At 41.1% G+C, this 14,076-nt stretch overlaps 1 protein-coding gene across 1 annotated transcript; it reads right to left on the bottom strand.

Annotated features, from left to right (window-relative positions):
• Window positions 1–80: 80 nt before the first annotated feature.
• On the bottom strand, window positions 81–13,806 carry LOC310866772 (small ribosomal subunit protein eS6-like). Its single transcript, XM_083776510.1, has 6 exons — window positions 13,770–13,806; window positions 2,117–2,248; window positions 1,291–1,501; window positions 817–963; window positions 427–584; window positions 81–211 (listed from the first exon to the last, which is right to left on the bottom strand). Exons 1-6 carry the CDS (start codon window positions 13,773–13,775, stop codon window positions 113–115), a joined length of 753 nt encoding a protein of 250 aa, XP_083632636.1. The 5' UTR covers window positions 13,776–13,806; the 3' UTR covers window positions 81–112.
• Window positions 13,807–14,076: the final 270 nt, after the last annotated feature.

Here is a 14,076-nt window from a genome sequence, read left to right as displayed (position 1 = left end):
AAACTCACAACTTAAGTGGGGGAAAGAATTTAGCATGTTTATTTCAGACTAGTTTTATTAATTTCAGCACAAACATCTTGCTGGCTTATGTGGTGCACATCAGTAATTTTCTTCACTCAGTTTTTGATGTGGATGCTTTTGAGGCGACTGCCTTCATAGAAGAAATGCGGCGCTTCTTGGCAATTTGTTCTGCCCGCTTCTCCTTGGCCTCCTGTTTGTACAACAAAAACATGTCGGTCAAATACAGTTGCAGGACAGTTTGCACCAAGTATATGACAGAAGCCCTGCAGTAGTTTTGTAGGATTCATGGGAATGCTGTAAAAACTATACTTTTTTTCCTGCATCAACCTGTGGATTTTCAGCAAGCACCAAATTGACAGCAACCAAACTTTTTAACTCAATGACTGGCCGATTTATTTCACATACCTTCATTCTCTTGGCCAGCATCTTGGCATAGTCCGAGGCCTCCTCTTTGTTTTTCAGGGCACGCCTTTTCTTTAGTGCAATGCGGCGCCTGTTGTGCTGTAGCACGCGAGGTGTGACCAGCCTCTGGATCTTGGGTGCCTTGGTTCTGGGCTTCTTGCCTGATTGAGAGTAAAGTAGCCTGCATCAGGACCCACCGTTACCATGTGCCACTGATGATGCAATTATAGACCCCTGGTGACGCCAGTAACCAAGTAGAGGCTTAAAGAATGTTTTAGGAGGCCATAGCCATGCTTGCATTTATTCAGACACACTAAACATAGGTGCTTGAGCAACACAGGCACATACAATTTGTACCCATTATGCTGGACAGAACACGGTACCAAATTTCACCTTCTTTTTTCACAGGTCTCCTGATCACGTACTGCCTCACATCATCCTCTTTAGACAGGTTGAAGAGCTTGCGGATCTTGCTGGCCCTCTTGGGACCCAGGCGACGTGGTACAGTGCCATCAGTCAGTCCTGGAATTTCTTTCTCACCTGAGTGAGTTAGTACAGGACATGAAAGTCAGAAAAGTTAAAAAATGTATATAGGCAGTGTGATTATTATTATTGATCATCTACAAAGCTCAAATTTCACATTCTAAAGTTGCATACAAACAGTAAGAACTCCATCGTAAACTAGCATAGCTCGCCATTTTAGTAATTTGGAGGCGATTGCAGACACCTTACTTGCACCAAGCAATCGGGAACCATTAGTAGCAAACCCCATCAAGCCTAAAAGTTGACATGTCAATGTTTCATTTCTCATGTCAGACAAGGTCCAAATCATATCCGTTGCAAAAATAACCTATACAAGTGCATTACCTTTTTTGACGATGACCAAGTTGAGAACGCTGAGGTTGGCGTCGACAATACAACCACGCACAGACTTGCGCTTGCGCTCGCCAGTCCTGCGGGGGCGGTAGCAGGAGTGGCCCTTGAAGAGCAGAAGTTGCACACGGCCCTGGGTCAACACACCCTGCTTCATTGGGAATCCCTGTTTGTCATTGCCTCCACTGATGCGCACCACATAGCCCTGCATGAGCAGATAATGACATGAACATTTACTGTACTGCATTAATGAACTATTTCAACATTAACAAGTATTTTATCCTTTGCTAGGTTTAATGTCTCCCAAGCTGAGAGTTCAGATTTTGTGATTGAGAGAGCAATGCAGTTCAACTTCAGACATGGTTAAGTCAGGTTGCATCTGTTAAAGCAGCTCCACAGTTACTATAGCAACACGCTATCCCCCCTTAACAACTACAGGGCAGTGAAAGGGTGTGCTACTGTGCTTACAATGTGCAGTACATGACATGTAAGTCATGCATGCATTATGCATACAAAATCTAGTGATATGTTCTAAATGTAGGTAAACTGTAGAGTGTAGACTCTACAGTTTACCTACATTTAGAACAAATCATTTATCGTTTCTGATATTGCAGGTCTTGGGAGTTATGCAATGCATGCATACACTACCATCAACTACGTTGCCAAGGTAGAGCAGCTCCAGTTTATGGCAACACACATACAGTAGGCCATCTCCCCTTTACTACAGGGAAGTCCAAGGGGCTTCTGGTTTACAATATTACCATACATTGTGTCATAAATACTAAATCTATAATCATGCATTTAATATACCATTTCTTACCTTCCACTCATCTCCAAGAGGGTCAGCAGGCACCTCAGTAGCCATGCGCTTCTCGTAAAAGATTCTAAGTTTTCTTTCATCATCCACTTCAATTAGCTTTTGACAGCCAGTAGCCGGGAAAGAAATGTTCAGCTGCAAGACAAATACAATATTAATAACCTAGCAGTGACGTAATGTGGCAGCCCCAGTGGGCACCCCTCACTTTTTGTATTAACAATAAATTGATTAATTGAAATATGTATTAGTTTGCAGAATTACAGTACATTTCAAGCACAAACTTAATACAAAGACTTGGTGGGGTAAAGTAGACCCTTCAAGCAGTTACCATTACTTTCAGAGTGTGCCGCCTGAGCTGTGTGTATGCAAGGTCACTTCAGTGAGATTGCGACTGTACTGTATATATTGTCAGGGCAGAGAGGGACACGTCAGAATTCTCCAGGATAGACAAGCTCTCTGTCCTGTGCTTCGCGGGGCCCCCAAATCTGTGGACTGATAATGATCGAATCCGAATTCGTGACGTAACAGGTCGTATTTGCTTTCATATATGTCTTTGCTGTTCACATGTATATATCACATGACCATTCAATTTGGGATAATTGTGGGCAATCAATAAATGCCAGATCTTGTGAATCCATAATTTTAAGTGTACAGCCTGTTTATTGGACTATTAGATAACCCTCTCAACAGGATGACGCATCAGCGTGACGACCCCGACGTGATTGAAAGCGGTTATCTTGTCCAGCAGGTTGGGTCATTTTGACCAGTATTGTAGTCTAGACATGGCCCCATAGCTGGCTAGAAAGGGCCTTTAAAAAATGCATTTGGATGCAGATTTCTACCAGCTTGGGGCTGTGTGTAGGTCGGCTTATTAGTTTTATCTAAATGGGGAATCAATTTTAAGTGATAATGTTTGGATGTGATACCATTGTGAACACGCTATGCTCTGTTTGTTGCCAACTGTGTTCGTGTTTGCATAAGTGAAATATCCTATACCCGCTGGTATAGCTCTGTTGATTTTGATGTTTTGCTGAAAAAAAAGAATGGAAAATGGAGGCGCTCGCTGTAAAAGTATGTGTGTGTGCGGGCGTGTGCGCGCGTGTGCGTGCGTGTGACTCGGTGTGTAAGGGGAAGCGGAAGGTGCGTGCAATGTGTGTGTATGTGCGCCTAGCAGTGGGGATGACAGTGCAGTGTCTGTGCATGCGCCTTTGTGTGTGTGTGCATGCGTAGTTGGATGTGTGTGCGTGCGGGCAGTGTGTGTGGGCATGCGTATTTGAATGTGTGTGTGTGCTAGTGCAGTGTCGTGCCCCACACACCCTGCCACAGCGAGGCGCTTTTCTTATCAGTGTGTGTGCAATGTGTGTGTGCGTCTGGGCCCGGAATGTGATGGGAACTGGTTTTGTTGTGTCTCAGCCTGGCGCCTGTCTAAAAAATATTGATAAATTGAAAAGTACACCAAGTCCTGCCACTCAGAGGAGGGATTTGCGACATTGAGTGGGTCAAAAAAAACCTGGGACATGCACAGTGGTGGAATAGGTACTCAGTTATTTTGCTTAAGTGGAGGTACCAATACTGCAATTTAGAACTACTCCTTCACAAGTAAAAGTACGGAATTGAAAAAGTACTTGAGTAAAAGTGCAAAAGTATCGGCATCAAAGTTGTACTTAGGTACAGTACTTAAGTAGAGGTACTTGGTTACTTTCCACCACTGGACATGCACAAGTTGTCCCGTTATGTCAAATCATAAAATACAACCTCCCCAGTTTTTGGGGGACACAAATTACCCAGAGAGAGAGCAAATGGAGTCAGATAAGAAGTCAGTGAGGTGGGTAATGTTGTGTAAATGAAGGTTGTGTGAATACCCTCCCTAAAAACCCGGCTGGGAAAAAATTGTAGATTTCACCATTTAACACATTGACAGCTCCAGACGAGACCGTTTTCAAAGGGGAGCAAACATTTTTCCTTGGGAAACTGTAAGCGCCATGGTTACAAAAATATAATAGGAGTGTCATAATAATTATGAAAATTAATTGGAAAATAAGTACACAAGTTGGCCACATGGTGGCACTATAAAAGCCCATAATTTTGGTTTGATTTGATTTAATATTTATTGGTTTTATTTTTACTGACAAACATAGACCATGTTCCTCTTCTGACTACCAGTAGACAGATATGATGACCAACTATTCCCTCTGCATTGGACAGTAGGAAACTGATAGTTACCCGACATGGACTGATTGCTCGCTTATCTTGACGTGTAGACAGGTGACGTTTGACTTAATTGACTTTTATTTTTACTTTTAATAAAAAGGTTATAACCATTCCATAACTACAAACATTGGAGATGAGAACAATAATAATTCAGAAAATTAATTGAAAAATTGCACAAGGTGGCCACACGGTGGCCTGGTAACAGCCTATTTCATGTGTTTGTTTAATAATTATTGAACCGAGAGGCATAAAATCATAATTTCCTTTTCTCAAGTGTTATCTGGGCGCTTCCCCAGATACGCCACGCCCACATGCATATTATATACTTTTTGCTGCTTGGAATTTTCTTTAAAAAAAAGACGCCTTGGTGCACTGTTGTGCGCTTCTAAAAAGGGGTTATAGGTGATTTAATAAATATATAAATATAAAAAAACCAATCAATCAATCAAGTGGTGCTGTGAAAATAATAATAATATCCACAATATTTTCAGTTTCTCACCTGGCCAGTGGGAAACTAGATAGAAAATAATAGTCATGATAATAGAATAAATAATAATAATATTATTAATAATTGCCGACCACCTATATAAGGGGTCTGGTGAATAGAGTTACTAGGTGGAGTTCACTGGGGAAACTGTGGTTCAAGGATGGAAACTTAGGGCTCCAGGGTTGAACCTCAAGGTCCTGAGTGTCTAATGAAGGGAGATATCCGGATAAATGTATATTATGTAAAAAGTTATCTGTTTCTTAGACACAGAGGAGCCATTAGGCCATGTCCTGATCAGACAGAGAAGGGGTGAATTCAATAGGTCCTGATCAGACATTATTGTAGCACCGAGATGCCAGGGAAGGCAAAAGCCAGGGGGGGCTAAGAGATCTGTGGCTTTATAAGCACAGATATGCCAGGGAAGGCAAAAGCCAGGGGGCTAAGAGATCTGTTGCTTTATAAGCACAGAGATGGTGAATTCAATATGTCCTAATCAGACATTATTGTAGCACGAGGCTTGGGTGATATTGATTTTTTGATATCGGTATTATCAATTACCTTTTTTAGGTTGGCTGGAAATTCGGCGTCGGTGCCAGTCAATGCATGGGCACTGAGTTATTAGGCAAATTATAGTTGTTTATAGATATTGATTTCAAATATCGCGGTAAATGGTAATATCGATACATCAACCAAGCCTAAGGGAAGGAAAAAGCCAGGGGGCTAAGAGATCTGTTGCTTAGGGCACAGATATGCCAGGGAGGGCAAAAGCCAGGGAAGGCTAGTCATGACAAAAGAGAAAATTAAGGATCCAGAAAAAGACAAAAAAATAATAAAATAACTGTACATTTTTGATTATGTTCTTCTGTAAACTTATTTGTATGTATATTAAAATGGTTGCAGGTGAATGTAGTGTAAAATATTCGCCACGCATATGCACGTGTGTGCACGCGGGTGCATGTGTGATGGTTTGTGTGATAGAGAATGTGTGAAGTTGAATGGAAATGTCACGTGGTACCCAGTAGCGCTCGCAAGATACTAAAATTTGTAATTAAGTAAAAAAAAATACTCCGGGGAGTAGAAATTCACTCTTCACAAAACAAAGATAGCCTTTCTGTCAATACTTTTTGCCATCTGGACTGTGCGCGTTTGTGCGCTTCTAAAAGAAGGGGGGAGTAATGTTCTAATATTTGAGCGGTAGACAGGCCTTAAGCTTGATATCTGGGAAGAAATCAATTTACAAAACCATAAGCCCCAATAATATTCAATTTCACATGCAGTGGGTGGGGGGGGAGAGAAAGGTATCATAATAATCGAATAAATAAAGTCAAGTATAAAACATAATAGTACGTGAACTATGGGAGGGTTGGGTAGGGTCTGATTAAAATAATAATGACTGAATAAATTGCAAAGTGTGAATTCAGTTCAGGGGAAAACCCCAGTGTATTCAATACATGTAAACCAGACTAAAATAAAATAAAACGGTAAGAGGGGTGGGGTTCACATTAAAGGGGATATTGTAAGTGTACACCATCTAGGAGGGATTTTTACATAGATTTTACCTCCCTCCATAAGAGAGAGGTTAAAGGGGGGGGGGGACGCAAGTGACAGGATGTTGTGGGTCAGTAAAAGTGGGCAGGGTCGTGATGTTGTCTTTGAAGTGTAGGTCACGAGGGCAAATTGATCTTAGCCTTCGCTGGAGTACCAGAGTATAGCGGAAACAATCATTTTCATTAGAGTACCATCAGGTCTATAGTCATAAATGCACCACACAGCCAGGGAAAAATTAATAAAAAACAACATTTTTTGAATTATCATTATATACTATGGTTATGCTGTCTGACCACAGGTTATAAGTTGTGTTCTTAATTGCGATAAAAGTAGTTGAAATCTAGCCATGTTCAACTTGGGGCGACAAAATATAGAAGAAAATTATACATTAAGTTAATATAAGTGAATATATGTACACTGTGGCCACAATGTGGCACAACACTAGTAGCTAATAGCCCTCTGTAAAAAAAAATGGACCCCCCCTTGAATAGTGTACATGAAGGGAATCAGGACAAAAATGGCACCTGGCAGCTATCACAGGCAAAATGAGTGAACATGGAGAGCTGGTGGAGCAGCTATTTCCATTTATTTTGTGGTTGTTAGTACTCATAATTTGGTGAATGGTATTGTAATTAAGTGGATCACGGATTTCCTACTGCACTAAAATGGCCCAGAGGCAGAACACAGTCGGCAGGTTGGGAGCGTGTAGCGAGTAAAATTTTAGTACAACTACTGGAGGGGTGGGAGGGGGCTGACTCGGACTAAATAGTGGGGTATTTGAATGGGGGGACAAAAAGTATGTTGTTTTCAAAGTGTAATTAGTGTAAGTAACACCAGAGTGAGTAAATAATAAAGTCCAGAATTCAAAAATATACTTAATAAAAGTACACCAGTAAGCGAATCAAATGGCCCCATGTAGAAGGGCCTTGCCCTGTTCAGTAATCAAACATACTCAAAGTAAAAGTAAGACTCATTGTGTAGAATGCCGAAGTGCAAAGGGAGAGTGTACATTTAAAAATGAGTGTAGGGACAAATAGCCAATCCACAAGCTTGAACGCCCAGTATAGTATATATATAAGTCTAGGTATATTTGCAAAATAAGTAAAATAGTTCAAATTATGTAGTGGTGAAGTAATTGTGAAACAAGTGAATACTCAAACTATATAAAAACATCCCAAGATTGTACTTAATTGAGCTAAGGAAGTACGTGTTTACTTTCCACAAGTGAAATATAGTTTAGGGTCAAATTAGGGGAAAGACAAATTGTGATTTTGTACAAACGCCGCATAGTAAAGTTGCAATCCAGCAACACCATAACTTAGAAGGGGACCAGGAAGGAGGGGGCATAGTCTAAAAAATCAACAACACAGGTGGGAGGATATTTGATTTCATATGCATCAGCCTACTGTCGTATCTCCAGAGACAGTTGTACACTCTGTTCCACCAAAGAGACATTGTCGACTGCAGCAACCAGCCAGCACAAGACCACCACCGCTGCTCCAGAGTTGGGGGGGGGGGACTTGCTGAGAGACATTGAATTGACCGTGCTGCACTGGGTTAAGCACATGGGCCAGACACACACAGCCACCAGACTGCTATGCCACCTGCTATGGAGAAAAAGAACTGTTCCGAGTGCTGGGGAGTCACTCACAGAGACACTGACCACACTGCTCAAGGTCATGGGCCAGGGGTGCGTTGCCTGCACCACTCTGCCCAAGTAGAGGCCCAAAGCCATTTAAAATCAAATATTGGACCTGCCACAGTTGTACACAGTAGAAGCATGAGTGTGGATTTACACACTCTCATGACAAATTATAAATGCGCGATTGCGTAGGGTTGGGCGCCGTTGGTACAAAAACACAATACTAAAGACAAATAAATTAGGGGGATTAAATGTAGTTACATGCAATTAAAGTACCACGATCAAACTATATATTTTCAAAGGTAAGGGAAGGCACTCGGACAAAACCATAGTGTAAAGTAATTGATTGAACAGAGAATCATCCCCCTATCCCTCGCCCCTTTTGTAGGCCTACACAGTATATAGAGTATATACACGCACTTCATGAAAATACATTTAGGGAACTGAGTGGGGGCACGTTCAGCAAAATAAATAGTACAAGTGTGGGTGTCAATGTAGTGTTTCACCCGTGTTAAAGATTATAGTCAAGTGGCACCTAGCTACAGCATAATAGTGCAGAAAACAATAAGTGAGAAGAAACTGGAAATCAAATAAGTGCTATAGGCTTAGACGGTCATACACTCGCACCCTAGGGGATAGTTTTCTCGTTTATGCTAATTTGACATAATAAGTAACTGCACAGGAAAGTCATATATATATATACTAAATGGAGTGAATAAAATTGAAAATAATTAAATAATTTGGAAAAACTAAAGCTTTGTCGGGTTTGTGCCTTCAAGGGGCCGACCATTTGTTTTGGATTAGATAAGAGAGAGGTTCAGGAATTTTGGAACAGGGCCACAATTCGGGTAACAATATAGTGCGCTGTATAGCACGCAATAAACAGATGTTTACCCCCACTTCGACTAGTTTTGAGCGGTGTCACGCTTCAATGATTGACCAGGGGGGGGCAAGTATTTTTCCTAAAAGGGCCAAATGAGATATAGAACTAAAAAAAAAAAGGGAGGCAGGGCCAAAAGGTTTAACTTAAATATAAATCTTAGTGGTCTTTGAAAAATAGCTCAAATTGACCAAGTAAGTACAGTACTTCAAATTTAAGTAAGTTTACCTTAATGTAAGTAAGATTTAAAGTAAAATGTGTCATTATTCAGTGTCTATGGGGAACTTTGTGGAGTTCCAGGCAAAATACAAACAGGGAGCAGATCTATAGAAGATGCACCAAATAACGATCCCAAAGCAGTGTCCCAAAAGTGTCCACGGACACCTTAAGCAGGGTCCCCATGATATTAATGTATGAGTAAATAATGCAAAATTTCATTAATAGGCCTCATGTTGGTATGGTTGTCGTGTAATTAGATAAATGGAGTCATAAGTAGCCTAAAGTAGGAGTCAATGAGATATTATATCAAGAGATATGTGTTATTATAGTTAAACTCTGGCAGATCAATGTTATGTCTTTTTTATCTTTTATTGACCATCTTTCTCCTGGGTCTTCTGCAGTGCGCTCTAAACTGTGTAAATGCGTGCAGGGGGGAACATCTGTTCCTCTAGGTACCCTCCCTCCATAAAAAGTGCATTTTTGCGGAACGCTCAGGAGAAATATAAATATCTTTAATTATTCTTAGTTTCTCCTTCGTCGATCTCCCTAGGCCCTCCCTCCATCTTGGTTATGTGTAAATGCGCCATGGGGAGAACGCTCAGGAGAAATATGAAGATATATATATTTTGTTTCTTTAGATACTTTTCTCTGTCTTTCATCTGCCCTCCCTCCATCTTGGAAATGTGTAAATGCGCAGGTGTTAGAACCAGTTTGAAGTGTTTGACTTATTTGGATATCGTGGCACTGAGATAGCAGAGTTTAAGTGAAAACATGTAGGTTATTGCATAAAAAGGCTCTTGTAACAATGGAGCTGAACCATTTTGGAAAAAATTCTGTACTGTAATGCTGTTCCTGGTGTCTTGAATGTCAATCATGTTGTCAATGGAATAGGGAGTCTTGACTAGCCGCGTCTAGCGGTCAGTACTGATCCGATGCTTTGACACGGGTTTTCACTACAGTACAGTCGGAAGTTTGTTTTAGAGAGCTCCTTTCTCTATGGTTTAATTAGATTAGGTGTAGGCTACTTCTAATATATGACACCGGTGAACCATAAAATTGTGTACAAAGCCACAGGAGGTGTCCAGGAGAGAGCAGCACCATAGACTTCCATACTAGTAGCAACTGTGTGAGTGTTTGTGTATGGTATGAATGCACGTCGGGCCATTATAATGCCATGTCAACGCGGCAGCATGTAGAGCGGCTATTTTCGGGGGAAAAAGTTCCCTCTGGGAGTCCAAATTACAAAATTAAGTGACCTTTCCCAAAGGTTCAATATCAAATCAAGTTGAAATTATAATGAAAACACAGAGAAAAAAACACGGGGTCAATATAAATTGGTACAATTACAAAAATGAGGAATAAAATGTAAGGGGAAGACCAACTACAAAAATTAATATAGAGTATGTAACACAATAAAAATAGTGAACAAAAATCAAATACTGAAAATAAGCGTTCTTTCAATATTATCTCCCCAAGAGAGGTGGTTAAACATGAGTGAGTTCTAGGAGGGTCATTCTGGCCTGGTATGTGTCAAGGAGGGACGGAGAGCATGCGGGAAGCTCATGTCTTTGAATAATTGGTTTGCAAAGGTCTGGGTTGAATCAAAATAACCAATCCCCCCCAACAGAGGGATTAATTGCCAAAATGTATAATCAAAAGTAACTAACAATTTGTCCCACAGGAGGTGTCCAGGAGGGAGTTCTGAAAAACTTAAATGTCAATAATATGTTTTAATGTGTCAATAATATGTCACATGAAGGAGGGGAGAGGGTAACCCTGAGAGTAACCCTAATCCTATAAATTCCCTAATAAATTCTCTACAGGATCAGGGGGACGTCAATGTCTGAAGGTGTGTGGAGCGTAAGCATAATATCAGGGGGTACACTCACATACAAGGTCAGGATGCAACACAGACCCAGACTTTCCAAATTTTACTTAAGTGGACTACAGACCAAAATTAAGACCCTCATGGACAACAAGGTGTCAAGTTCATATCCAGGAGGGACACCTGGGTGGATTCAACAAATCATTGGGTAGGATGACCGAGCCGTGACCTATTCCGTTTTATTGTCACTGAATACATTTATCTGTGATTCTGTGTATGTCAATCAAACCGAAGGCGACCTAAATAACTAACTTACTAACATATGCAAAAAAACCCAATCACATAACCTCCTTGAATGATTATACGTGCCGGCAAAAAGAATGTTGTGTGCTTCTGTTATCTTGCTGTTGTCCTTGTTGTGGTTCCTCTACAGTTGTCAACAAAACTGTAAGTATGAAAACAAAAACACAGCTACACCCAGTGTTGAACTTCAAATATGTAAATATGAGACACACCAGGAGTTCTAGAACCTTATGTTTAAAAAAATATATATATACTTGTCGATGAAGGGGGGAGGGGAACTGTTTTGCGAGTTTTTGCTTCCATAACAGGTCAGTCAGAGAGTACCCAGGCGGGGTTCATATACCCAAGCACCAAGGAGTCCATCACAACTTCCACCTGGACAGGCTTGCAGGCTTGCAGACGCTGCGGGACGCTGCGGGACAAGGAGCAGTGCACCATCAGCTCGTGCCACCGCCCCTGGAGCAGAGACGGCCCTGTCTCTGGTTCGAATGGGGGATACGAGTTTGGTCCTAAAATCACCTGATGGGAAGTGCGAACTGCCCTGTCACCTTGTGCCTTGCATACCGGAGCCTAAGCAGTTCAAGGCCTATACGTCGGGTTGCGACTCGCGATAACAATTACCCACTGGACAACAGGATGGATGGGCAAATAAACAATTGCCCATCCCTCCCCCGCGCGAGAACTCTGCCCCCCAAGGGCATCCCGGAGTACAATTTTTGTCAACATGTTTTCAGTGTGCAGGACATGGAACAATGCCGAATGGTAGGAACAAAATGAACGTTCCTAGTGGTTGGTTTCCCCAAAAAAGGAGTGGTTTTACTATTTTACAGGTTTCCACACGCATACTAACTTGGTTTTCCACACCACCAGTGTCCACCTGCACGATGCCTCAAAATGATGTCTGACAATAAGTAAAATACTACAAGAAGTTTGATATGTACAATGTGATTTATGGTTGATTTGATTTCCGCATCAGTGACGCAATGTACTTCTATTCATATGATTGACCTGACTATTAATTGTCATTCTTTTTTATTTTTCATCTTTTGGAATTCAATGTCTGTGTACCACTAACCCCTGAATGCAGTGTTCTACCGTCCCTGAATTGGTGTGCCCCTCGAACGTCTGTATGATATCTGGTAATTGATTACTCATTACCAAGGAGGGCTGGTGGGGTAAAGTAGACCCTTCAAGCAGTTACCATTACTTTCAGAGTGTGCCGCCTGAGCTGTGTGTATGCAAGGTCACTTCAGTGAGATTGCGACTGTACTGTATATATTGTCAGGGCAGAGAGGGACACGTCAGAATTCTCCAGGATAGACAAGCTCTCTGTCCTGTGCTTCGCGGGGCCCCCAAATCTGTGGACTGATAATGATCGAATCCGAATTCGTGACGTAACAGGTCGTATTTGCTTTATATGTCTTTGCTGTTCACATGTATATATCACATGACCATTCAATTTGGGATAATTGTGGGCAATCAATAAATGCCAGATCTTGTGAATCCATAATTTTAAGTGTACAGCCTGTTTATTGGACTATTAGATAACCCTCTCAACAGGATGACGCATCAGACTGTTAACTGTGAGGGGACAAACCAATTAAGCGTTACACTTGTTTACAAGAGGGTCCACCATGTTCAATTCATCAAACAAGATGTGTTATTCCCCTGTGCCTTGTTAATTAGATCTTCCTCGACTTGACAAGTGGCACAAGGTCAGCAAAACTCAGCATTACAGCAAATTGTCTAACAAAACTTCATAGTTTCCCAATGCAAATCTGGCGAGGGAAGGGTATACCCAGGCTAAGTTTCCCCTAGCTCATGGTGGGGGTCTGGGGTATAATGTTTGCTTGCTTGTATTTGAGAACACAAGGTGCCGTAATAACTTCCATAAAGTTAAGTAGGCCTAAGTCAAACTAGCCAGCAACTGTAAACTATTGAATTAAAGCTTTATTCTAAATCTATAGACAAGCAGGCGTCCATACTCTTTCAGCAGTAGTATTCAAACATAAATTAACTGTGTAAACTTTAAACAACCAACAAAACTGTGTCGTTTCGACCGTGCGTGGTCGATAGGTTCAGTTGTTTGTTTGTTTAAAAGTTTACACAGTTTATTTACGTTTGAATACTACTGCTGAAAGAAAGTGGATATCAAATAAATGGATCGACATATCCGAAAGTAACAACTCTGGACATTGAATTAATCACTGCACGCGCGTAGTTCAACCCAGTTGCCCTGCTGTTTAGCCTAGTGGTAACATAAGAGTGGTAGGCCTACAGGCTTCACATTCATATACTATGGACTAGATAGAGTATGACTATTGACTCCGCACCTAGTTTGGATATAAAATATATCATTATCTACCATAGAAAATACATATAGGTAAAAGTTATGAAGCTTGACCGCTGGTGCACTTTTCAGAGCTCGGTCTTACAGGCCTATTTCACACGACAGGATACACGTGTTGATGAAGAGCTCGAATGATTGAAATTCGAGATAATTTTATAAACTGTGAAAATATGACAAAAAGTTTAAATTACCTTCATCTTGAAAACTTAACACACAGCACAATCTCCTGCCACACTGAAAAGAGGCTATCAGGTATGGATCCGTGTGTGTGTAAAGTGAGTGCACTGTCGAGCTCTGCTTTTCAAGCAGCTACACTTTAAGTTCCTTCACATGTGTTACCAATTAATTAGTCCGGCATTGATTGATTGATTGATTGAAATATTTATTAAGTTTGTAGAATTTACAGTACATTTTAAGCACAAACTCAATACAAAGATTGTCAACTGTGAGTGGACGACCCAATTAAGCATTACACTTGTTTACAACAGGGTCCACATT

The sequence above is a fragment of the Protomyctophum parallelum genome (genome assembly GCF_964188405.1).
Source record: "Protomyctophum parallelum genome assembly, chromosome: 11".
NCBI classification, from domain to species: Eukaryota; Metazoa; Chordata; class Actinopteri; order Myctophiformes; family Myctophidae; genus Protomyctophum; species Protomyctophum parallelum.
Note: the sequence above shows the minus strand (reverse complement) of the source record. Positions and strands in the feature narration are given on the sequence as shown.

Bases quoted from the DNA above. Each gene is read 5' to 3' on its own strand.
- LOC310866772 (XM_083776510.1), bottom strand. The intron at 1,502-2,116 runs GTAAGAAATGGT...CTGCTCATGCAG, and splicing joins CTCTTGGAGATGAGTGGAAG to GGCTATGTGGTGCGCATCAG. The intron at 964-1,290 runs GTAATGCACTTG...TAACTCACTCAG, and splicing joins CTTGGTCATCGTCAAAAAAG to GTGAGAAAGAAATTCCAGGA.